The sequence below is a fragment of the Eriocheir sinensis genome, chromosome 2, assembly GCF_024679095.1.
Source record: "Eriocheir sinensis breed Jianghai 21 chromosome 2, ASM2467909v1, whole genome shotgun sequence".
Lineage (NCBI taxonomy): Eukaryota > Metazoa > Arthropoda > Malacostraca > Decapoda > Varunidae > Eriocheir > Eriocheir sinensis.
The window spans coordinates 13,689,098-13,715,597 of NC_066510.1; the positions used below are offsets into that span (position 1 = coordinate 13,689,098).

Below are 26,500 nucleotides of genomic sequence, written 5' to 3' on the forward strand. Positions count from 1 at the left end.
GCGTGGGGATTCGAACCCGCGCCGTCCATCACGCGGTGAATGTGGGCCCAGTACGCTACCAGTTCGGCCACCGCCGAACGCCATTCAGTCATGTTTCTTCCTATACACGCTGACTTTAGTTTTTTTAAGGAGTCGCTTGTGTGGCACTTTGTCGAAGGCTTTCTGGAAGTCCAGGTATATGACATCGCTTGGGACGTAATTATCCCAGATATCGTATATACCTTGGAAGAAGTCCAATAGATTCGTTAAGCAAGAACGCTTATTTCGGAAACCGTACTGTGTGTCAGAAATTATATTATTTTCTTCTAGGAAGTGGACAAGCTTGTCTCTAATAATCTTCTCGAGTATTTGGCTGCCACTGATGTTAAACTTATAGGCCAGTAGTTTAGGGCAACGTTATTATCTCCTTTTTTGTAAATCAGGGTTACGTTCGCCATTTTCCTGTCGTCGGGTACTTTGTTCAGTCGTAGCGACCGGTTAAATATGCGTGTGAGGGGCTGCACTATTTGCTGTTTCAGTTTTTTCAACAACCGCGGTGACAAGTTGTCAGGACCCGTTGACTTGTTTGTATCGAGCTTGTCCAAGTACTTTTTCACGTCTTGGGCGGATATTGTGTCAACATCCAGGGGCGTAATCCCCTTCGGAGGAACGGGGCCTTCGGGTATAGTTTCTTTGTCTTCGATAGTAAATACGGACGCAAAGTTACTGTTGAGGATTTTGGCCATGTGTTTACTGTCCTGGGTTAATGATCCGGTCTCGTCCGTCAATGGGCCAATGTTGGTTTTAACTTTTTAAAGTTCTGATGTACGTGAAAAGCTTTTTAGGATTGGCCTTGACTTCGCGCGCTATTTGTCTCTCGTGGTAGCGTTTACTAGTCCGAATGAGAGTTCGACAAGCTCTGAGGCTATTTCGGAACTGTACACGGGCTTCGGCCATATCATTTCCTCTCATCAGATTATAATTCCGCTTTTTTGCGTTTATTGCCCTTTTGATCTCTATGGTCATCCACGGTGGATCCACGGCACCATTTACTAGCCTGGATTTCATAGGAACTGTCGTCCTTTCTACCTCCAGAAGCTTGTCCCTGAAGACAGTCCACGTGTCTTCGATTGTACTGACGTTGAAGTTGCCGTTGATATGGTCCCACGCAGCAGGAGGTAGCAGTTCGCGGGCTAGATTGAAGTTAGCCTTTCGGTAATCGGGTATCAATGTTGGATTTTCGATGACCTTGTGTTGAACACTGACGTTGAAGCGGATTATGTGGTGATCGCAACCACTTAGTTTTTCTCCAAGTTTACAGTCACGAATGAGGTCAGGGTCGCTCACTAATACTAGGTCCAGGAGGTTGTTTTCTCTTGCTGGCTGAGTTATAACTTGAGTGAGGAATGAATCCTCCACCATTTCTATGAGTCTGCTACCCTCTTGGTCCCCAGTCAGCAAACCCGAGTCAACATTGCCAGTTAAAGTCACCGATGATTATTGCATTTTTGCCTTGTATTAGAGAGTGAATCTCATTGTATAGGGCAGTGTCGTCGGTTGCCTGTAGTTTTGGAGGTCTGTAAACAGCTGCAAGTATTAATTTCTTATTATGTGTTGTTATTTCTACGTAGACGGAATCGTATTTCTCAGCGTCCTGTTCTATTTTTATAGCGTGCTTCTAACGTAACAAATGACGCCGCCGTCCGCCGTCCGGTTTTTCTGAAAGCTTTCGTATCCCGGGAGTGACAGTTCAGACACTATAGGCGTGGAGTTGGCCCAGGTCTCAGTAATCGCCACGACGTCCGGTTCTTCTGCTGCAACATACGCACTGAGTTCGTCTCTTTTGGGAATTAGGCTACGCGCATTTGTGTACAGAACAGAGATATGACTGTTGCTCTTGGCATTCCGAGTTGCAGTGTGTCGTCTACTGAGCGTGTTTCTGTTCACATTCGTTCCTGTGTGTCGCGTCGTGGTTGCGGCTTGAGTAGTCAAGGGCTGCTGTGGCCCCTCCCTCGCGGGCAGTTTTTTTGCCAGTAACTGCCAGTTGCTTCGTTCAGCATTCTTCCAAAACGCGCTGATTCGACTTCATTAAAGTGAAGGCCATCATCACGGAACAAGTACGGTTTAACGAAGTGATCCCAGGTGTCTATGAAGGCCACGCCTTCTTAGTCACAGAGCTTTTTCAACCTGGTGTTGACGCTGAAGGCCTTGCTAGAGAAGCTGGGAATGGCGTTGATTCTAGAGAGGATGCCGATGGATGACGTGCCGTGACTTGTCTTTCTAGAGGCGAATGACTCGTCGGTATTTCAGCAGAATGTCGTCACTTCGCGATGTCTGGATGTCATTGGTGCCCGCGTGTATAACATACAGTGTGTCTGCTTTCGCAGGAGGAGGAAGAGGAGGAAGAAGAGAAAAGGGAATGAGGTGCTGAAAAAGGAGAGAAAAAAAGAGAAAGAAGAATAGGAGGAGGACCGGAGTACGGAATGGAAGATGAGGAGTAGGAGAAGGTGGTGGAGGAGGAGGAGGAGTGTGGCCATGTTAAGAATTCAGCAATGAGTGAATGTTCTTTCCGTTTCATCATCATCATCATCATTATTATTATTATTATTACTATTACTATTATTATTATTATCATCATCATCATCATTATTATTATTATTATTATTATTATTATTATTATTATTATTATTATTATTATCATCATCATCATCATTATCAATATTATCCAATCTCCTTGTGCCTGCTGTGACTTTCTTTTAACTTTCTACCTTCCTTTTTCTTCATCTTTTAATATTTTCCCCTCTTATTTATTTCCCTCTCCATCTACTTCTTCTCTTCACCATTTAAGAGAGAGAGAGAGAGAGAGAGAGAGAGAGAGAGAGAGAGAGAGAGAGAGAGAGAGAGAGAGAGAGAGAGAGAGAGAGAGAGAGAGAGAGAGAGACACACACACACACACACACACACACACACACACACACACACACACACACACACACACACGGCATTGTAAGAGCTGTCTGCCATCTTAGGTCACGCCACTTGACCTTTGGACGCCGTGGAAGGTCAGAGGTGCTTGACGGAACCCTCACGAGCATCCTACAGCCTCCCGCATCCTTAGCATCCTACAGCCTCCCGCATCCTTAGCATCCTACATCGCTCCTTTTCCATCCTCCTGCTTCTCCTCTTCTGCTGGAAAGATCCTAAATTCACTTCATCATGTCTTCTCTTTTTCTTCTTCTTATTCCTATCACTTTTTGAGGTAATATTCACACACTCACGCATCCTAAGCCATCCTTAAGTCTCCTTGTATCCTAATCCTACTCTGCCTTCCTTCTTCCTCTTTCTGTCGCTTGTGTTTCTAAGAATATCCGACACTATCCTAAATTCTTCTTCAGTTTATATATTACATTCTTCACACACACACACACACACACACACACACACACACACACAGAAGAAAGACCCACCCACGCACCCACACAAATAAAAACACAAGCTCACACACCTGCGTTACTATGATGAAAAACACCCACACACCCACATAGACAAAAACACTCACTCACACACCGAGACACACACAGAAAACAACACCCAAAACACACCCACACCCACACATTCCCGCACCAAAAAACACCCACACACCCACACGCCCAGAAATAACACCCAAAAAACGACAACCCATCCGACCAACCAAATCAACACCACCCAAGTATAAGCGTCTGCATCGTCGCCGTCTCCGTACCTTTCTCTTGGAGGCCGAGCGCTGCAGCAGGTACTTCCCCAGGTAGTACTGTTGCCTGCCGGTGTGTGCGGGCATGCTGAAGTCAGAAGAGGGCCGCCCCGTGCCGTTCTCTACCATCCTGGCCTCTCATGGGCGTGCGGGCGTGGCGGGGGGCGTACGGGTAGCCTCCTGGTCATGGCAGTGTGAGGGTGTGGGGGATGTTTTCACCCCATCCGCCGCCCCGACCCAGACTTTTGTTTCACACGCACACGCACACGCACAGCCCTCCCCTCTCCTCTTGTTGCCTTGCCTTTCCTTCTCTACACTTCCTCGTTTCAGTATCTTTCCTTTTCTGTCTCTCTGTTTTCTTCTTCTTCAGAGTTCCTTACGCATTCGGTTCTTATCTTTTTCTTTGTATCACTGGCTGATTCGACTTAGAAATATAGTGGTTCTTGTTGTTTTTTCTTTTTTGCACCCTCAGTCTAACGCCACAGTCATGTTTCTCTGCCTCTCTCTGTGTCTCTGTGTCTCTCTCTCTTTCTCTCTCGCTCTACCTCCCCAGTGGGTCCCGCCGCCCGTCAGTTGCCTCCGCTATGGGTTAGGCCTAAAGTAAAAGGGTCTTGTGAGATTCCAGCCAGTTTTTATGGCATCAGCCTATATACCCTTCCCCTCCCCCCTCCTCCTTTTTCTTTTTCTTTTTCTTCTTCTTCTCCTTCTTCCTTCTTCTCCTCCTCCTCCTCCTCCTCCTTCTCCTCTTGTTTTTCTTTAGTGATGTATTTCTTATGTTTAATTTTGGTGTATTTTTTATGTACAAAGAGAGAGAGAGAGAGAGAGAGAGAGAGAGAGAGAGAGAGAGAGAGAGAGAGAGAGAGATGCTACCGAACCCTAACCGAGACAAGCCAGTGTGTGTGTGTGTGTGTGTGTGTGTGTGTGTGTGTGTGTGTGTGTGTGTGTGTGTGTGTTTAACGCACTTCAATTACTGCCAAGAAACAGCAAGGCTCATTCTCCCCCAAAACAAAAGCCAGGCCATTAAGTCCAGCGTAAGCAAGCGGTATTTTAACCAAGCCTAAATTAATTAAGTCTCTCTCTCTCTCTCTCTCTCTCTCTCTCTCTCTCTCTCTCTCTCTCTCTCTCTCTCTCTCAGTTCTGTTTTTTCTCTTTCTCGATCCATGTCCGTCTCTTTACTCCTCTGTTATTCCTCCTGTTTTTTCTTGTTTCTTTTTATTTATCTATCTATTTGTCTATCTGTGTATCTATCTGTCCTTCCTAATTCTCTTTCCCTTTACTAACCCCTCACATGTCCCCCTTTTCCTTCCCTTCCCTTCTCTTCCTTCCCTTTCTCTATCTTCCCGTTGAAACCTTCCTTCTTTCCTTTCCTTTCCCTCCCTCCCTTTTTCTCTCTTCTCGTCAAAACATTCCTTCCTTCCTTCTTCTCCTTCCCTTTCCCTTCCTTCCATTCCCTTCTCTTCTCTCTCTATCTTCCTGTTAAAACCTTCCTTCTTTTCCTTTCCTTTCCCCTTTCTCTCTCTTCTCGTTAAAACCTTCCCTCCTTCCTTCTTCTCCTTCCCTTTCCCTTCCTTCCATTCCCTTCTCTTCCCGTCGAAATCTTCCTTCCTTCTTTCCCTTCCGTTCCGTCTCTCCTCCAAGGCCAGAAATGTCTTAGTATGCTTCCATTTCCTCCACCAAATCCCAACCGGTATTCCTCTGTCTTCCTTCCTCCTTTCTTTCTTTCTTCCTTTCCCCTTTTCATCCTTTTCTCGCTCTCTCTAACTACCGTTCTATATGTGTCTACTTCTTTCTATCTCTTGTCTTTCTCTATATATATCTTTGCCCTAGTTTCCCTTACTCCTTCCCTTTCTTTCTCTCTTTTTCCTCTCCCCTTTTTTTTATTTTCTATGGCTCTAACTCTCTATAACCCTTTCTGTATTTGTCTTCTATTTTTCTATCTCTTTCTTAGCCATATCCTCCTTCCTTCTCTTTCTTCCGTACTTTGCATGTCCCTTCTCCCTTCCCTTCTTCTTCTCTCATAGCATCTTTTCCTCTCGCATCCCTCCCTCTACCTTTCCTTCTTCCCATTTTCACTATACAAGTCCTTTATCTCTTTCCCTTTCCTCCTTCTACAGCGTCTCTTCCTATCGCCTAGACCCTCCTCCTCCTCCTCCTCCTCCTCCTTCTTCCTTCCCACCACCCCCACCCTCCTACACTATACATATCCCCTCCACTCTCCCCCCATCCCATCCCTCTCTCTTCTTTTCCTCTCCTACTCTCCCCTTTCTCTCTCCCCCTCTCTCCTCCCTCTCTCCCCTTTCCCTCCCTTCTCTCCATGGCGCCGCAGCGACCCGACCCGCTGCAGGTTACATCTCAAGACGAGGTCACCGCTAGAGGGGAGAGAGAGAGAGAGAGAGAGAGAGAGAGAGAGAGAGAGAGAGAGAGAGAGAGAGAGAGAGAGAGAGAGAGAGAGAGAGAGAGAGAGAGAGATAGAGAGAGAGAGAGAGAGAGAGAGAGAGAGAGAGAGAGAGAGAGAGAGAGAGAGAGAGAGAGAGAGAGAGAGAGAGAGAGAGAGAGAGAGAGAGAGAGGATTTAAAGCTGGAGTGAAGCTGAATGAAGCCTCTGACCCAACGCCTGAATTTGGAGGGCTTCCCTGCTTCCGGTGAGAGAAAATAGTCTTGTTCTCAACTCCAAGACTTTCTCTCTCTCTCTCTCTCTCTCTCTTTCCTCTCAGGCCTCTCACAATTACGTAACAGTTTCCCGCTAATGAAAGAGAGAAAATCGGATCCTTCAATACATCATGAGACCCGAAACACAATCAATGGAAACGCCCCGCCTGACTGGCCTTAAATATTTGGGTTCGCTCCGACACGCGATATATATTCCATTCTGGCTGGGAGAGAGAGAGAGAGAGAGAGAGAGAGAGAGAGAGAGAGAGAGAGAGAGAGAGAGAGAGAGAGAGAGAGAGAGAGAGAGAGAGTTAGATATAAGAACATAAGAACGTAAGGAGTCTGCAAGTTGATAGATAGATCGACTCATAAAAATAGATAGATAGTGATAGGTTAATAGATAGTTCGACAGATATATAGATAGATAGAGATTGAGATTGATAGCTAGACAAACAGACAATGTATGTATGTTTGTATGTATTTATGTATGTTTGGTTTTGATATAAGTAATAATGATACATGTTTTTCTTACTTTGTTTTGCGTTTTCACACACTCGCGCAAACACACACACACACACACACACACACACTACCTTTCCCCTCTCTCTCTCTCTCTCTCTCTCTCTCTCTCTCTCTCTCTCTCTCTCTCTCTCTCATTCAGGTTTAGGGATCAGCCACACCCCATCCCTCACGCCATATCACCACACACACACACACACACACACACACACACACACACACACGCCACACCCTAGTTACCCGCCTCCTCACACACACACACACACACACACACGCACGCCACACCCAGCTCTCAACTAAGCCACACCCTGCCATCTTCCTTCTTCATACCACATCACACCTGCACGCCACATCAACACCTAATGACCTGTCTACCGTTTACTCCACGGCCACACTGTCTCTATTCCCTTCATACGCCTCATCAAGGCCATCATAAATATCATTATCATCATAATCACCAGCTGCTCACTAAACTACCCTTACGTCACCTCCTGTTATGTTATGTTATGTTATGTTATGTGTTGTTACCTCATCGTTCTTTGTTATTGCATTCATCCTAGCACACATTCATCATCACACGAGGCTCATTTTATTCATTTATCATCACCACCACCACCACCACCGCCACCCTCATCACCCCTTCCCCATTCTTCTAAACCTCTTTCTGTCATTTATCATCACTACCACCACCACCACCATCCTCATCACCCCTTCCCCATTCTTCTAAACCTCTTTCTGTCATTTATTCACCACCACCACCCTCATCACCACTTCCCCACTCTTCTAAACCTCTTCCTTTCATTTATTCATCATCACCACCACCACCACCATCACCACCACCCTCATCACCTCTTCCCCACTCTTCTAAACCTCATTCTGTCATTTATTCACCACCACCACTAGCATCTCCATCATCATCATCACCACCTAAAGACTGTCATTTCAGCTAACATCTTTCTCGCAGCATCATAGTCATCATCATCACCATAATCATCATCATCATCACCATCACGGTTACATCTACTCCATCCTTGGTACTTATAACATCACAAACTCGAGTTTCTGATATATTTTCCCCTTCACCATAACATTCTTCTGAAATCATACGTTGACACCATACTATTATAGCTAGCGTTATGTATCCTGTCACTATATTATGCTCTCCACTCTAATACGGCCTAGTTAACCACTACTATCACCACCACTACAACCACAACCACAATCACTACTGCCACATAAACTCCATTTCCCCTGCAACAATAGCCATCATAATCCACCAGCTTGCCACATCATCTCATATCTTCAACCACCAACATCACCATATCCTCAACTCCACTCCCCTACAGTACAAATACCACCACAACTTAACCAACATCACCACCATCACTGTAACCACCGCCACCACCACCACCACCCACCATCCACCCTTAACCAATACTCCATCGACATCACCACAGTTTCAGCCATCATGACCACAACCACCAGCATTATCACTCCCAAACCCTCACCACCACCACAACAACCACCAAGCTCCCATCATCAATCAACATTCCACATCACACCACAACCTCAACCATTATCACCACCACCAAAACCACTACCACTCGTATTACCAATCCTTCACTACACACACCACAACCAAAACCACAACTACCACCACTAAACCCAGAACCATCAACCAACCTTCATACATCATAACCTCAACCATCATCACCACCACTACCACTCGTATTGACAAACCCCTCACCAGACACACCACAACCATAACCACAACCACAACCCCAAGTACGAGAGCCCTGCGTCGCCCACTCTCCGCCCTAGCCGCCGCCAGCCAACCAGTCCACAAAAAATCTTTAAAGCCTTTGGTCCGTGGGTGTTCGTCTATGGAGGGAGGTGGCAGCTCACGCTCACCCCGCACTGCCTCCAATGTATCTTTTCCACACACAGTCCGCGCCGCACTCGTCCCGTTTCGCGTTTCAAGGGTCGCTTAGAGTCCGGTCCGGGTTGGTGGCGTGAAAGTTCCCCGGCACCTTGGAGGGATACGAACCCGGGGAGGCAAATGGCTACTAGCGCCGCGGCGGACGACTCGGTACACACAGTAAGGGAGACCAGCTACTACTGAGGACTGCAAGCCGGCGGGACCCCTCAACCCCTCACTTTGGAGCGTTGCCACACGCCACCAGCCACACAACCACCGCGTTTATTGATGAATATTTTTCCTATCTCTCTCGCGCTCTTTTTTCTCTCACTTTCTCTGTCTCCCGTGGATTACATTTTCGGTTGGGGCTTTACGGATGCACAGGAGACGCGAGATTGGTGTGAGAGTTGTGCTTCCTACCCCTCAGAGCCCGGCGTTGTGGGCGAGACGATGAGGAGAGAGACAGGTGGAAGCAGGCAGGTGAGGAAGGGAGGGGAAGACAGCAGCGGCGGCCTCCTCCTCCTCCTCCTCCTCCTCCCGACGAAGTAGTGCCTTGCCTCCTCACCACCAGGGGAAGGAAGCGGCCCCAGGACACGCCTCACCCACTCGCCGCCACAAGACAAACGACGCGTGAATGTCATGGATGCAAAAGTGTGTGTGTGTGTGTGTGTGTGTGTGTGTGTGTGTGTGTGTGTGTGACAGTTCATATCTATGCGTGAGCTCATACATAGTAATGAAATGTATGCTGATTCATTCATAATTTGACAGCATTCACCTATGGGATAGTAAAATATGGCAAACCAGCACCGTAGACTTTTACAAATCCGGATTTTACCATTAAACAAAAAGTAAATCAAAACCGTAGAGTTACACGAGTACAGATTTCACCAACTAGCAGCACACAATGAAAAGCTCTCATTTTTGCCTGACTTTATAAATAGCCTTGTAATGTAAGTCCTATTTGGCAGTAATAATCACTGAAACGCGACAGAGCGGAACCGTAGAGTTTCACGCATACAGACATACCAACTCGCAAGGAATGAGGAGCGTGACTTGACAGGGGTAAACCATATGATGCACGTAGACTTAAGCTCTTGTAACGTAACTGTACTGAAACTGTCACCTGTAATATTGAAACGAGCTGTGCCTGGACCCTAGAGTTTCAAAAGACGTTCTAATACTCCAATAAAAATATTGTGACTTTACCCCCCTCACCCATTCGTTCATTCACTTCCTATTCACTATCATCCCCCACCTCCTCCCATCGCTTCCCCCTCTACCCCCATCACTACCCTCTACCCCGTCCTAGTCACCCATCTTTACCCCCCATCACCCATTCGTTCAATCACATCCTATTAATTATCATCCACCACCTTCACCCATCACCTTCCCCTCTTTCCTTTATCACTACCTTCTCCTTCCCCCCATCAACTCCACCTATCACCCCCTTTCTTCCCCTTATTACTACCCCCATCCCCTCCCCCCCTTCCAGGCTGACCCCAAGGCACGCTATTGACCACCATCATCAGGCGGGCGCATAATTCACGGCTATAAAGCTTCTGACATGTTACGTCTTATCGCTGCCGCTTAGGGTGTCAATAGTGGCTCCCCCCTCTCCCCTTATCTCCCCCCCTTTCCCTCCCTCTCTCGCTCTCTCGGTCTTTCTCTCGTTCTCGTTCTTGTTTTTATTTTTATACCCGTTTTCGTTTTTGTTCTCGTTTTCGTTTTTGTTCTTGTTTTCGTTTTTGTTCTTGTTTTCGTTTTTGTTCTCGTTTTCGTTTTTGTTCTTGTTTTCGTTTTTATTCTCGTTTTCGTTCTCGTTCTTGTTTTTATTTTTCTTACCGTTTTCGTTTTTGTTCTGTTTTCGTTTTTGTTCTTGTTTTCGTTTTTGTTTTCGTTTCCGTTCTTGTTTTCGCTTTCGTTCTAGCTCTCGTTTTCGTTCTCTCTCGTTTTTGTTCGTTCGTTCGTTCGTTCGTTCGTTCGTTCTCTCTCTCTCTCTCTCTCTCTCTCTCTCTCTCTCTCCTGCCCCCTTGCCTTTGGAGCTGCGTGTTGTAATAACGAATAATAATAACAACAATAATAATAAATAAAAAAACATACCTAATGCAAACTATGAAACATACAATAATAATAATAATAATAATAATAATAATAATAATAATAATAATAATAATAATAATAATAATAATAATAATAATAATAATAATAATAATAATAATAATAATAATAATAATAATAATAATAATAATAATAATAATAATAATAATAATAATAAAATAAAAAAAATAAAATAGGAAGAGAAAAAAAACATATTGACCATAGCATGCAGACACAGACATCCAATCACCACCACCACCACCACCGCCAGTCATCTTATTAACGAAAATCAAACCCAAGAATGCGGGAAGGAATGAGGGAAGACAAAGCAGTGATCCCTTGAGAGCTTATTGTCGTTTTCTTCCTGCTGTGCCCTCCCTCCACTGGCCTTCCCTCTCATCAGCCTTCTCCACTAGCCCCTTCTCTCATCCAAACCCTTTCCACTGTCCCTTCCTCTTACAAAAACCTTCTCTTCTGACCCTCTCTTCCACCTAAACACTCTCTTCTTCCCCTCCTTTCCACCTAAACACTCCCTTCTGCCACTCCATTCCACCTAAACCCTCTCTTCTGCCCCTCCCTTCTACCTAAACCCTTTCTTCTGTCCCTCCCTTCCACCTAAACCCTTTCAGCTGCCTTAATTCACCTTCTATTGTCCTTTCCTCTCTTCAACCCTATCCACTGCCTCCTCCCTCTTATCCAAACCCTCTTTACTGTCCCTTCCTCTTACAAAAAAACATCTTTTCTGCCCCTTTCTTTCACCTAAACCGACACCCTCTCCACTGCCTCAATTCTTCTTCTACTTCTCTCCCACCTGATCAAACTCTTCCATGCCAGTCCCTTAAACACCTCAACCCACTTGCTATCCATACCTCTCTTCCATACTCTTTCTATTATCCCATCCAACTCTCTCTTCCACTGCTTTTCAATCTCTTTCTCTTCTCTCTCTTGACCTTCTCTCTTAAATCACCTCTTCTAATCTCTCCTTCCCTCTCCTAATCTCCCTGCCTCTTCTCTTCCTCTTATCAAAACTCCCTCTCCACTGCTCCATTCTTCCCTTTAAACCTCCTCCAGTACTCTTTTACTCTCCCTTCCTCTCCCTGCAATCTTTCATCTCTTCCTTTTCTTCTTGTCTTCCTTAGTCTCCTTTATCATCCAGTACCTCTTTTATTCTCCCTTCTTTCCCTCCAATCCAACATATCTTTCTTGTTTTTTCTTCCCTTGCTCATTTTCCTTCGTATACTGCAATGACTACCGCTCATGGGAAGTCACTGGCGTCGTATTATTAACAGAAACCTCCTCCAGTACCCTTTTCCCCTCTCCTTTTTTCCCTCCATTTCTCCTCGGCATTCTGCTATAACTATCTCTTCTTGAAATTCACTGGCGTCGTATTATCAACAGAAACCCGCTACTTCTCCTTTCTCCCTCCCCAATCCCCATACATTGACCCTCTAACCCAGCCTCCCTCTCCCCTCAGTGCATGCCGCCAAGACTTACCTCTCCCAGGAAGTCGTTGGCGCCGTATCTGTCGTAGTCCCAGACGGTGATCTCGAGCGAGCGGGTCTTGAGCTCCGGGCGGCGCAGCGGACAGTAGTAAAAGGACTGGTTCCAGCGAGGGTCGAGGGTGTTGGCCATGGCTTTGGTTCTCCGCTTGGACTTCTCGCTGTTATCGTGAAGAGGAGGAGAAGGACAAGGACGAGGACGACAAGGACGAGGACGAGGAAGAAGAGGAGGTGGAGGAGGAGGTAAAGGAAAGGGTTTATAGGTGGTTTAGTATGCATGACTATTACGGAAAGGATAAAACAGATAAATAAGAAGACACAAATAGATAAATAGATAGATAGATACAGATTTTCACATAAACACAAGAACAAACCCGGGAAATAAACTCAACCACACCCAGAGAAGAAGAAGGAAGAGAAGAAGAAAGAGAAGATGAAATAGGAATGAAATAAAGAAAGTCACAAGATAGCCGAACATTTAAGGGAAAGAAGGGAGTAGAAAAGAAACAAGAATACCTCCCACTTCTCGCTTCTATCAGACAAGACAGGAAGGAAGAGAAGTAGAGGAACCAGAAATGCAGCACAGAGAGACACAAGAGACCCGAACATTTGGCAGACAGAAGAAGAGAGGAAGAGAGTACAAAACCTACACTCAAAACCCAGACGAGACGCTCACCTTCGATCAGGCAGGAGGAACATTTTGGCGTAGGGGTTCCTTGGGGCGCCGTTGGGTCGGGGCGGGAGATCGACGGCACTCACGATGGTCACGACGAGTTGCTGGTTCATCGTGTCAAACCATAACTTCAACTGCCAGGCGAGAGGGAGGAGAAGGAAGAGGCGGGTAAGGTGGACGAAGGGGGTGGCAGTACAGTAGATGCGATGGTAATGGAGAGGTGGTTACAGAAGTATTAGTAGTAGTAGTGGTAATAGTGGTAGTAGTGGTGGTAGTGGTATGGTTGTAGTAGTAGTAGTAGTAGTAGTAGTAGTAGTAGTAGTAGTAGTAGTAGTAGTAGTAGTAGCAGTACTAGTAAAGAGGGAAATGAGGGAAGAGGGAGAATAAATGATAAAAGAGAAAAGAAAGGGAAAGAAAAACAAAAAACAAACAAGAAGAGGAAAAAGGGGTGGGCTAGGGGAAGAGTAGTGAGAGAGAGAGAGAGAGAGAGAGAGAGAGAGAGAGAGAGAGAGAGAGAGAGAGAGAGAGAGAGAGAGAGAGAGAGAGAGAGAGAGAGAGAGAGAGAGAGAGAGAGAGAGAGAGAGAGAGAGAGAGAGAGAGAGAGAGAGAAAAGAGGACGAGAAAAGAGATAGGAATAAAAAAGAATAACAACAAAGAGATAGAAAGACAAACCGCCAACAAGAAGACCAGATACGTATAGTCCATTAAGGAACAGGGTGGGAGGGGCAAGAGCAAGGCAAATAAGTACATACATATATAAAGCAAAGAGTGAACCATGATAACACCCGCTAGAGAGCCACACAATAAGACCTTCCCAGCGTTCTCCTTCGATGCTATTTGCCTGCCTGAGAGAAGGGAAGAGTTGCTGCCCTGCCTCTAAAAGTACCCAGATCATAGGTTAAAGTTCAGAGGTCATGCAGTCCCTTTCTTCCCCTTGAGGCTAGAAGGGAGGAAAAGGATAGAGAAGGGAGAAGGGGAAAGGAAATTGAAGAAGGGGAGTTATGATGTGAGGTAGGAAAAGGGACAAATGAGGAAAGGAGATGAAGAAAGAGGGAAAGGGAGAGAAGGGGAAAGAAGGAAGAAGGGAGGGAGATGATGTGAGGTAGGATAAAGAATGAATGAGGGAAGGAGATGAAAGTGGAGGGAAAGGGAAAAGGTAGAAAGACATGAGAATGAGCCCGTAGCAAAAAGGAGAGAAGGATCAGAGAAGAGAAGAGAAGAAACAGGAGAGATAAAGGAAGAGAGAAAGGGAAAGAAAGAAAAAAGTGGAAAAGGTGAAAATGAGCACGTAAGGAAAAGTGGGGAAAAGGACAAGAGAAGAGAAGAGAAGGAAAGAAAGAGAAAAGATACAGCAAGAAAAAGGGAGAGCTAAAACAGGAAATAAAACAATGAAAAACACCTCTCCTTCTACCTCACTCCCTTCTTCCACATCTTAAAACAAATGTAAGGAGGAGGAAAAGGAGGAAGAGGAGGAGGTAGAAGAGGAGAATCGAGGAGGGAGGGGGGTGGGGGGGAGAGACAAACATAGGTGTATAAAGACTAATATATAAACAATAGAAGTCAGAGATGAGAAACTGTAACACTCTCGCGTGGGAACCGAATTATACAAGATGAGAAAGAACAGCAAAGGGAGGAGGAGGAGGAGGAGGAGGAGAATGAAGAACGTACATGAAGCCTCTTATGTATAAACGATAGCAGTCAAAGATGAGATGCAGGAACGCTCTCTCTCTCTCTCCTGGGAACCGAATTATACGAGTCTGAGGTGTGGCCCGCGGGAGTTGGTATGGATAGACCCAGACTCAGACCAAGGAAGACCATAAACAATACGGGACCACTTACCAGACCACTTTCAGACCATAACAAATTCATAACCTCTTCCACAGACCACAGCAGACCACTTCTAGACTATAAAACACTCTAAACCTCTTCCATTCACATCAGACCACCTCTAGACCATACAACACTCCAAACCTTTCCACAGACAATAGCAGACCACTTCTAGACCATAAAATACTCATACTCTCTTCCCAGACCACACCAGCACACTTCTAAGCCATAAAACGATCAAAACCTCTTCTGCAGACCACACCAGACCACTTCAAGACCATAAAACATTATAAACCTATTCCATAGAAAATAGCAGACTACTTATAGACCATACTACTCTCAAAATCTCTTCGCAGACCACACCAGACCACTTCTAGACCATAAAACAATTAAGACCACTCCCAAAACCACATCAGCAGATCACTTCTAGACCATAAAACACACAGAACCTCTTCCACAGGCAACATCAGCCCACTTCTTGACCATAAAACGATCTAAGCTTACCTCCTAGACCACACCAGCCCATAAAACGATGAAATCCTCCCCCGACACCACACCAGACCACTTCCAGACCATAAAACGTTCTGAACCTTTTCCCAGACCACACCTCTCGGCCACCTGTCTCGGCGTACAAACCTGCAGCTTGCCCACGATGGAAGGCGAGTGGGTTCGTATCCTAAAGGTCTCCGGCGAGCCTGGCGAGGTGATGGTGACGCTCGGCCGCCGGTCCTGACGCGGCTCCGGTAATCTGCGAGACTCGTAACCTTCGCCTGAGGGAGGAAGAGGAGGAGGAGAAAGAGGACGAGGAGGAGGAGGAGAAAAAGGAGGGAGAGGAAGAGGAAGGGGAGAAAAAGAAGGAGGAGGAAGGAAATGGAGGAGAACGAGATGGGAAATGAAGGAAAAGGAGGAGGGAGAAGAAGAGGAGGGAAATGGGAAAGGAAAACGAGAAGGAAGGAAATGAAAAAGGAGGAAGAGGAGGAATAGAAGTAGAAGGGAAATGAAGGAGGAGAAAAGGGAGGACGCGGAGGAGGAGGAGGAGGAGGAAGATAAAAAGATGAGAAAGCGAAAAAGGGAAATGATGAGGAAGGAGGAGGAAAAAGAGGAGGAGGGGGAAGAAAGATAAGAGGTTAAAGAGGAGTTCGAAAGTAGTTTATATATAATTTCAAGGTAAGAATACACATCCAAAGACAAGCACACACACAGACACACACACACACACACACACACACACACACACACACACACACACACACACACACACACACACCTTTGGCGCCGATACCGAGGTGGGTGTGTCTCCTCCCTGGTTGCCGCCCCACGTCAGACAGCTGCCGCGACACCATCAGCTCCACCTGCGGCTCCTGGCGGGACTCCGAAGTGATCTCGAACACCTCCTCGAAAGTCTTGCCCTGCAGCGATCGGCCGTTCCACTCCAGTACTTCGTCTCCTGCAGAAGCCACGACCGCGGGAGGAAGGTTAGCAAGGGTTCCGGGGTTATGTTAAGCACCCGTGAGATATGGACGGTGAAGATGAGTTACTAGGTTATAGAAAAGGTGAAATTATGTCATAGTGAAGGTAAGCTATGGACAGATGGCACGACCGAGGGAGGAAGGTTAGCAAGAGTTCAATGGAGTAAGTGAGGCACCCGTGAGATGTGGACTGTAGATTACAAGGACACAGTTATTAAATAAGACGTATGGGTAAGAGAAGTGGGAAGGGAAAGTGCGTAGCGTTATGGAGAAAGGAAGGGAACGAAAGAACATATGGGTGGTAATGAAATATAGATACACAAGTTATTAGATTACAGACAAGGTGAAATTATGACATGGTGAAGGTGAGTGAAAGAGATTACAGAAAAAAAACATATATATAGAACACAATGAAGAAACGGTGTGAGAACTACAGAGAAGGTGAGATTATGAGAACTAGAGTTAAGGTCATTTAAAGAGGTTACAGATAAAGCAAATTAAAGAGGCAACAATGAAGACAAGTTATTAGATTACAGAAAAGGTGAAATTATGAGAACTTTAGGGGAGGGTGACTTAGAGGAATTAAAGAAGAAATGAAATGATTAGGATACAGTGAAGGAAAGTTACAGAGATTACATAAAAAGTTAAATTATGAGAACCACAGTGAGGGTAAATTAGAGGAATTACAAAGAGAGTGAAATAATTAGGTCTGTGGTGAAGGTAATTTATTAGGATAAGAGAGAAGGTGAAATTATAAGGACCACAGTGAAGGTAAGTTAGAAGAATTACAAAAAGAGTTAAATAATTAGGACTGTGGTGAAGGTAATTTATTAGGATGAGAGAGAAGATAAAATTATGAGAACCACAATAAAAGTAAATGATAAGAAATTAATCACGTGACAAAGCACTGATATATTCAAGGGCACACTGCAAGAAACGGACTCTGTAAGGCAAAGGTTAAATTGTGGGCATATGCTTAGGCTGCACATGGCCTCGGTGCTCATCTCCGTCACACTGCCCTTATTATAAAAAGAAAAAAAAAGAAAAAAAAGGGCGTGAAAGGCATAAATAGCATGTGTAACGCCTTTTCAACGGATATTAAACACACACACACACACACACACACACACACACACACACACACACACACACAAGACAGAATTCCCTCCCCTATGAGTCAGTTCTTTCAAGTTTCGATTATTTGTTCGCTGTTTTTTTTCTTTTTTCTTTTTCAACAAATTTCACTTAAGCTGAAAAATAGAATCCGACGTAGGGGGAGCGTGGGGCTGAAGGGGAAAAGGGGAAGATAATGAGAGTATGGGAGATAAAAGGGAATGAGGCGGAGGGGAGAAGGGGAGGAGGGGAGAAGGGGAGGAGAGGAGAAGAGGAGGAGGGAAGAAGGGGAGGAGGTATGGGTAAGGGAAATGGGAAGGGAATTTACGTAGAGTTCGAGGAAGTAAGAGAGAGAAGGAACGAATGGATGATAATGAGATAGATAGATATATAAATAGATGGACAAATAGATAGAGATAAAGAGAGAGAGAGAGAGAGAGAGAGAGAGAGAGAGAGTGTGTGTGTGTGTGTGTGTGTGTGTGTGTGTGTGTGTAATTCACCACGGCCTAATCACGTGTTGGACTCGTAATTGCCAGCAGGTACCCTCCCGACGTGAGTAAGTGCTCTTTATCGTCGATCTATGTGTACTGCCAGGACCTCAAATACCACACATCCCATTCCCCTTGCTCAAGGGAGGACATTAACCACTCCAAGTTAACGGAAAGAATCCGGCCTGAGCGGGTTCAAACCGCCGCCCTGTCAGACCGTGAAGCCTGGCAGCGCAGCGCTCTACCAGTTGCGCCACGGAGTGGTGTGTGTGTGTGTGTGTGTGTGTGTGTGTGTGTGTGTGTGTGTGTGTGTGTGTGTGTGTGTGTGTGTGTGTGTGTGTGTGTGTGTGTGTGTGTGTGTGTGTGTGTGTGTGTGTGTGTGTGTGTGTGTGTGTTTGTGTGTGTGTGTGTGTGTCTCTATTTGTCTGTCTGTTTCCATGTGCGTGTATAGAGGAAGAACAAAGAGGCAAGAGAGAGGAGAGGAGAAGTTACAAAGGAGGAGGAGGAGGAGGAGGAAGAGGAGGAGGAGGAGGAGGAGGAGGAGGAGGAGGAGGAGCAAGGGGGAAGGAAGTAAAAAGGTCATAATGAAAACCAGAAACAAGGAAATACAAAACAGCAACAATAACAACAACAAGAGCAAAGAAAAGCACTGAAAACCATGAGATTGAATCAACAAAAAAAATAGTTAGTGGTTCTTGCTGAGTGAAAAAAGAAAAGACAGACAGAGAGACAGACAGAACAGGGAAAAATGAAGAGGAAAGAGAAAAAAGGAAAGAATGGAGTTAGTAAAGAAGCACAGAGGAGGAGGAGGAGGAGGAGGAGGAGGAGGAGGAAGGAACGAAAGAGGCAACGCAAGGGAAGGAAAGGAAAGAAAGAAGTGAATGAAGAGGAAGGATGAGTATGGGAAGGGAAAAAGGAGGGAAGATAGGGAGGAGACGGAGGAAGGGGGAGGGGGGAGGGGGGCGTCCTGAACAGTCTAGACAGCCAGCCACTGCAGATCTGAACCCCTCCCCCCTCCTCTTCCTCTCTTCCCTCTTCCGCTCCTCCTCTTCCTCCTCTTTCTCCCCTCCCCTCTCTCATACACCCAGCCATTACAGTCTAGTTCATTCCCCTCTCCTCTTTCCTCTCCTTTCCTCCTCATTTTCCTCTCCTTCCGCCCCTTCTCCCTCATACACACAGTCCTTATATCCTAGTTCAATCCTCCTCCTTCCTCCTGCTCTTCCCCCTCCTCTTCCTCCTTCTCCCTTCACTTCTTCTTACTCCCCCTTTCTTTTCCCTCCTTCGTATTCTAAGCCTCTACATCCTTTTCAAATCCTCTCTCCCCAGTCTCCCTATCCCCCTCCTCCTCCTCCTCTTCCTTCTTCTCCCTTACCTTCTTTCTACTCCCCCTTTCTCTTCTCTTTCATTTACAAAGCGTTTACGTCTTTTAATTCCACTCTCTCTTCTCTTTCCTCCTCCTCCTCCTCTTCCTCCTCTTTTTTCCCCATCTCCGACCAGTTCCTCCTCCTCCTTCTTCTCCATACGGGCCGACACTACTGGCAAGGTCATTCCCCTTTCCTCCTCCCTCCCCTCTTTTCCTCCCTCTCTCTCCTCCCTCCAGACACATTCTTCTCTTCCCTCTCTCTCTCTCTCCATCCTCGTCGCCAGTTTCCTCTTTCCATACTCAGAAGTTTCGCCCTAGTTTCATATTTTTTTCTAGTTTATCCTAAGTTTCTACGGCTACGTGCACCCCAGTAGTAGTAGAAGTAGTAGTAGTAGTAGTAGTAGTAGTAGTAGTAGTAGTAGTAGAAGTAGTAGTAGTAGTAGTAGTAGTAGTGGTGGTGGGTGGTGGTGGAAGTAGTGGTAGCATAAATAGTAGTAGTTGTAGTAGTAGTAGTAGTAGAAATAACAAAATAATACAACTGATAAAAACAACAATAATAATAATGATAGTAATAATATTGATAGCGGTAATAATTATGATAATGGTAATAATCAAAATAATGCAAATTACCCTGACGAAACTAAAAACAGTATGCAAACTATCATACATACGTACATACATATAAGGACTGAAAAAATAATAAAAAACTAGGAGAGGAGTGAAAAAGATAGGAATGGGGAAAAAAAAGGTTATAACTAAGAAAAGAAAGAATAAGAGGATAGAAATAGTAATGGAAAGAAGTAGATAGAAGTAGACAGATATAAATAGATAGAAGTGATAAAAAGAGATAGGAACAGGGGTAATAAAAATGTTAAAATTAAGAAAAGAAAGAATAAGAGGATAGAAATAGTAATGGAAAGAAGTAGACAGAAGTAGACAGATATAAATTGATAGAAGTGATAAAAAGAGATAGGAACAGGTGAAATAAAAAGGTTAAAATTAAGAAAAGAAAGAATAAGAGGATAGAAATAGGAATAGAAAGAAGTAGATAGAAGTAGACAGATAGAAATAGACAGTAGTGATAGAAAGAGGTAGGAATGGGGGGGGGGGAGGGGGAGGTTGTGATAAAGGGAAGGAGAAATAAAGAGATCGAAGAATTAAGGGGTCACTGTAAAAAAAGAAGAACCATGCACAGCGTTGCCAATTCACAGCTCCTTCCTTCCCTTCCTGTCTCAGTAGGATCAGAAGACGTGCAGAAGCGAATCAAAGAGCCCGGGAAAGGAGGATCAAATACTAATGGATGAAGAGGAGGAGAGAGAGAGAGAGAGAGAGAGAGAGAGAGAGAGAGAGAGAGAGAGAGAGAGAGAGAGAGAGAGAGAGAGAGAGAGAGAGAGAGAGAGAGAGAGAGAGAAAAGTAAAAAGAAACTGATAGTGGAAGAGAAGGAGGAGTAAGAGAAGAAAGAGGAAGAGAAAAATCATAACACGTTCGTATCAGAAAAAGTCAAGATTCACACGAGGCAGAAAAAAAGAGAAAGGAGATTAAGGAAAAAAAATGAAAAGAGGAACCGAAACAAAATATACAAAAAAATCACGTAAATTCACCTGGAAAACAGAAAAAAGAACAAATGAAAGGGAAGAGGAGGAAAAGAGAAGAAGAAGACGAAGGAGATCAGACCAACACAAACAAACGAATAAACAATAAAATCAACCTATACTAATCTCAACTGGTCTGACACAAGAGTAAGAGGAGGAGGAGGAGGAGGAGGAGGAGAAAAACAAATACTGAATGAAGAGCAGGAGGAGGAGGAAGAAGTAGTAGTAGTAGTAGTAGTAGTAGTAGTAGTAGTAGTAGTAGTAGTAGTAGTAGTAGTTGTTGTTGTTGTTGTTGTTGTTGTTGTTGTTGTTGTTGTTGTTGTTGTTGTTGTTGTTGTAGTAGTAGTATTAGTAGCAGTAGTAGCAGTAGCAGTAGTAGCAGCAGCAGCAGCAGCAGCAGCAGCAGCAGTAGTAGTAGTAGTAGTAGTAGTAGTAGTAGTAGTAGTTGTTGGAGGAGGAGTAAGGAGAGGAGGAGGAGGAGGAGGAGGAGGAGGAAAACGAGGAGAAGGAGATGTAAACTAAAACAAACCAAACAAACAAAAAACAAAAATCGAAAAATATACAAGAGGAGAACAGGACAAAAAATAAATAAAGAGGACGGAGTGAACATAACCAATCCAAACCAAACCAACACAAAAACAAACACAAACACACACAAACTCACCCGGCCTTAGGTGCCCTACGGTGTCGGCCACGCTTCCCTTCTTCACCTTCTCGATCAGCGCACCGATCCTACCGTTGTCCAAGATCTTGCCGCCGACGACCTTCAGCCCCAAGATATTCGCACTCAGCACCGGGACTTCGCCTTTTACGTACTTATTGAGCAGTAGGTGACCGATGAGCCTCGTGCCGTCTTGACTAGGCTTCCACGAGACCGGGTGCTGTGAGAGGGACGGGCGAAGGGGCGGACGGGAGGGGGAGAGAGCGGGAGTATTGGTCAGTAGCTATATAACCCGCTAGCGACGGTGGGCGAGTGGGAGGGAAGGTGGGTTAGTGGGTGGATGGGTGGGCTCTACTACTAGGGGTGGGGAGATGAGAGAGAGAGAGAGAGAGAGAGAGAGAGAGAGAGAGAGAGAGAGAGAGAGAGAGAGAGAGAGAGAGAGAGAGAGAGAGAGAGAGAGAGAGAGAGAGAGAGAGAGAGAGAGAGAGAGAGAGAGAGAGAGAGAGAGAGAGAGAGAGAGAGAGAGAGAGAGAGAGGAAGAAAATGGTAGTAGTTTCTCAGTTATAAGGATTGAGGATAAAGAAATGAATCATGGTTGTAGTAGTAGTAGCAGTAGTAGAAGTAGTAGTAGTAGTAGTAGTAGTAGTAGTAGTAGTAGTAGTAGTAGTAGTAGTAGTAGTAGTAAACTCCCCACCCCTACCTACTATCATCTCTCTCTACAATACGACTACAACTACTACAACTCCATCTTCTTCTGCGTCATCTTCTTCTTGCGCCTTTCGGTCTACCCTACATTAAGAAAAAAACTATGAGGGGGAAGGGGGAGGGGAGGGGAGGCATTGTAAAACGTGTGATGTGACGAAGCAAAACAGTGTAACCATCTCGTTTTTTCTTCCTCGCCGGCACTGACGAAAACCTGCTTGAGGGGGAAAAGGGGGAGGAAGGAAACCTGGAAATCATCTTGTTATCACCAGAGAAAAGAGTGAAGCTGGAGAACCGAGTAGAGAGAGAGAGAGAGAGAAAGAGTGAGAGGGAGAGACAGAGATATTATTACGTCATATACTTACTGTTGCCTCCTTTGTGGTTTCTCTCTCTCACCAAGGGGGGAAAAAGGCAGAGAAGTGGAGCTCATCAAGATTAGAAGCACTTGGAAAATAATAATAATAAGGTGGAAACAAGGGATGATAATGATGATGATAACTAACTGAAGGACATGATATCACGGGAAGAGAAGAAAGAAAGCAAAACAAAGGAAGTAGGAATACCGTGGGGAAAAATTAAGGAAAGGTGGAACAATGGATCATTAATTTTGAGAAGTGTACTTAAGGGAAATGATAAAGAGAGAAAAAGAAAGAAAAATAGATAGATAGATGCAGACTGATAGATAGATAGTTACATATAGATAGATGGAATGGTAAAATAAAAAAAAGAAAAGGAAGAATAATGAAAGAAGGAATGCAAGAAGGGAGAGAGGAAGAATGAAAAAAATATGAAGGAAGCGAATCAAATAATTATAGGAGAATGAATTATGGAATGAAAGAGTGAGACAAAATAAAGAAAGGAAAAAGAAAGAAACAAAGAAAAACAATTAAATCTGTGAAAAATGTATGAGAATGTGGCTAGAATCAGGAAGAAAAAATGGAGATGATAAAACACTTGGGAGAAAACGAGAAGAAAAAAATAAGGAGGAGTAAGAGAAAAACAGAAACTTAAAAATAGACACAGACAGACAGACAGACGGAAACAGTAATACAGAGATCTGCAGACTGGTGGCCGATCTTGCTACACACACACACACACACACACACACACACACACACACACACGGACATACACACACATACACACTTCTTCCTAACATCTCTCTTCCAAACTCATTCTTACGATAAGGACATGTGTTGTCTACTACTACCACTACTACTACTACTACTACTAGAGTGAGAAGGAGAACGAAAGACAAAGCGAGATGAACGAAAAAATAATCCAGAACACCAACAAAAAGTGGCTTACGTAGTTATGTAGTTCGGAAAGGGACCCCACCACCACCACCACCACCACCTCCCACGCTACGCCGACAACCACCATCACCACCAGCCCGTGACGTCACTCCTCCAGTCTGTGTGCCTCGCCTGGCTGGTGGCTATTTCGGGCCCTCGGTGTCGTGGTTCCTAGCTCTGCAAGTTCGTGTCAGCTCTATTGATTTTAACAGCCGTCCTTGCTTACTCTACTGCTGTTCTGAGGGGGCGGGACACATGCTGCTCGTTGCTGTGTCTCTGCCTTGCCTTATCCTCGCTTGTCCTGCCATACGTGAGGGTTGACATGGTAGGGTATGGTTGTCAGGTTAAAGAGTGGTTTCGTCGTACGTTTGGCAGGTGTGACATGGGTTAGGTTGCCGGATCTCGCCACTTGCAGCAGCAGCAGGAGCGTCAGGGTGTGTAATAGTGCGGTATAGTGCGTTGTGCATCTGATTAGTACTGTGACGTGAATGAGCTGGTTTGATTGACGCTTTTTGGGAGGGCAGGTGAGTGGGGCCATGAATGTATTGATTGGCTATGCACAGGTAGGGGTCATTATTGATTGGCAGTGTTCGTACAGACGGGGGCAGGTGAGGTTATACAGAGCGCTTGTAGCAGTATCAGTAGTGGTGGTGGTGATGGTGGTAGTAGTAGTAGTAGTAGTAGTAGTAGTAGTAGTAGTAGTAGTAGTAGTAGTAGTAGTAGTAGTAGTAGTAGTAGTAGTACAATAATTAAGTGGTGGTGTCCTTATCGTAGGAGCCAATAAGGAGAGAGGCTGTGAGGATGACGAACACACACACACACACACACACACACACACACACACACACACACACACACACACACTTACCTTTTCAAAACATGTCGACAGTATACATACATAAAATTCGTCAATACTAAATCTTAAACTCTACGAATAAATCAACACAACTTTCGTTAAGCAAAAAATAGCTCTAGGGACTGAATAAGCACTCTACCTGTTTCCACCCGGCAAAATACGGGAAAACATGGACTGTTCTAATATAATGTGGTCTAAAAATAACGCATCTTGGCCTATCTAAGTAAACAATCTTCTAACTCTTTCCCAAAATGACGCTGAAGCAATAACCTAAAATCTAAATCCTTATAGAAAAATGGAGGGTTATATAAATCACTAAGAACACGTCCTAAGGAGAGAGAAAAAATACATGTATACCATATTTGAAAAAGTACGGAGATGGAGAAAAAATATATCCAGGGAGGGGGGGAAAAAAGTACCACACAGACAGACAGAGCTCGCTACATAACACACTGACTACAGGACACAGACAAGACGGGAAGCAAAGTCAAGCGAGCGAGGATGCCACAAGGACCATCACAGCCAGTAGGGAACGAGGACAAGGCTCACTGGACAAGGCTCAACCAATCAGCTCCGTAGCTACACAAAGTCATCACCATCTAGGCACAAAACCGGTCATCGTCACCACTAAGACATGCACGTGCTGAGGTTTGGGTCCAGTCACCCCACTGCGCAGGTCAAGCCGGTTAATGGTGGAACACTTAGCCACAGAGAAGCGTTAGGGAAGGAGGGAAGGGAAGGGAAGGGAAGGGAGTCACCATGCTGCTTTGTTTAGGTAAGACAGGCAAGGCTTCTGTATGGCTCGCTAAGGTAAAAATGGAAGTATTCTGGCTATTACAAGAAGGAGGATGAGGAGGAGGACGAGGACGAGGACGAGGTGGTCAGGTCAGCTATAGTAGAGTTCTAAGATAACTTGAAAATCAGGGTTATGTTTCTTCGGTAATAAAATTTTCTCTCTTCTTGATCCTCGCTAAGGATAAAAAATGGAAGTATTCTGGCAATAAGTAGAAGAACGAAGAGATCAGGTCATCTATGGCAGGGTTCCGAAAAGACTTGTGATTCCGGGATTTGTTCTTCGGTTATCAAATTTTCTCTTATTTTTATCCTTGTTACGGTAAAAATGGACTTTTTCTGACTGTCACAAGAATAAGGAGGAGAAAACGAAGAGATCAGGTCATCGAAAGCAAGGTTCCGAGATGACTTGTGAATTCGGGTCTCCTGCTTCGGTTATCAAATCTCTCGTTTTTATCCTCGCTGAAGTAAAGATGGAAGTATTCTGGCTATCACACGAAGAAGGATGATGAGGAAGTCAGGTCATCTATAGTAAGATTGCGAGATGACTTGTGAATCCGGGTTTTGCGTTTGTCATCAAATTTTCTATTAATTTTATCCTCGCTGCTGTAAAAATGGTTGTATTCTGACTATCACAACACTAAGGAAGAGGAGGACGAAGAGATCAGGTCATCTGCAGTACGGTTCCAAGATGACTGCTGTGAATCCGGGTCCCTTGCTTCTGTTATTATTTTTTTCTATCTCTTTTTCTATCCTTCCGTCCGCGCCGATATTAAAGGTCTGAAGGGTTATGGCTAAGGCTCTTCTCTTTAGCTTTGTTGATTCTTCCCTCAAGTTGTGAAGGCTAGTCCAAAATTCTTATTCGGGCGGGAGGGAGGACGGAGGGAGAGAGGGAGGAAGGGAACGAGGAGCAGACCGCTTTCATTTGATATGGAAAACAAAACAAAAAAAGTAAATAGAGCGATGATGATGATAAGAAAAAACTCAACGCTCTGCTGCATCTTCTTCCTTAATTAACTCTAGAAATCATCAAGCAAACTTTTTTACGAGTAACTATATAACGATATATGTCTTATTCAAATTAGGCGTTAGTAAAGGGAAAACTAAGAACCTCAGAACCCTTTTCGTTAGAGATGGGGGTAGGGGGACCAGAAGGGGGGGGGTCTGGGGCGTGGGGGGGGGCGTGACAGAGGCGGGACACACGGACACAAGGCGACACCAACACGAGGCGAGGCGCGGGACATGCAGACGCGGCCACGGCAGGGATGAGGCGGGGCA

At 45.0% G+C, this 26,500-nt stretch overlaps 1 protein-coding gene across 9 annotated transcripts in view; it reads right to left on the reverse strand.

Annotated features, from left to right (window-relative positions):
• Nucleotides 1–26,500, reverse strand: part of LOC126999677 (regulating synaptic membrane exocytosis protein 1-like) — a 119,829-nt gene that overhangs the window by 55,749 nt on the left and 37,580 nt on the right. For all 9 annotated transcript variants that reach the window (XM_050862450.1, XM_050862405.1, XM_050862414.1 and 6 more), the window contains exons 5-9: nt 21,581–21,797; nt 16,158–16,337; nt 15,527–15,660; nt 13,067–13,197; nt 12,386–12,551 (exon numbers count right to left, since the gene is read on the reverse strand). In XM_050862450.1, coding sequence (XP_050718407.1) covers nt 12,386–12,551; nt 13,067–13,197; nt 15,527–15,660; nt 16,158–16,337; nt 21,581–21,797 — 828 coding nt within the window. The remainder of the gene's footprint in view (nt 1–12,385; nt 12,552–13,066; nt 13,198–15,526; nt 15,661–16,157; nt 16,338–21,580; nt 21,798–26,500) is intronic.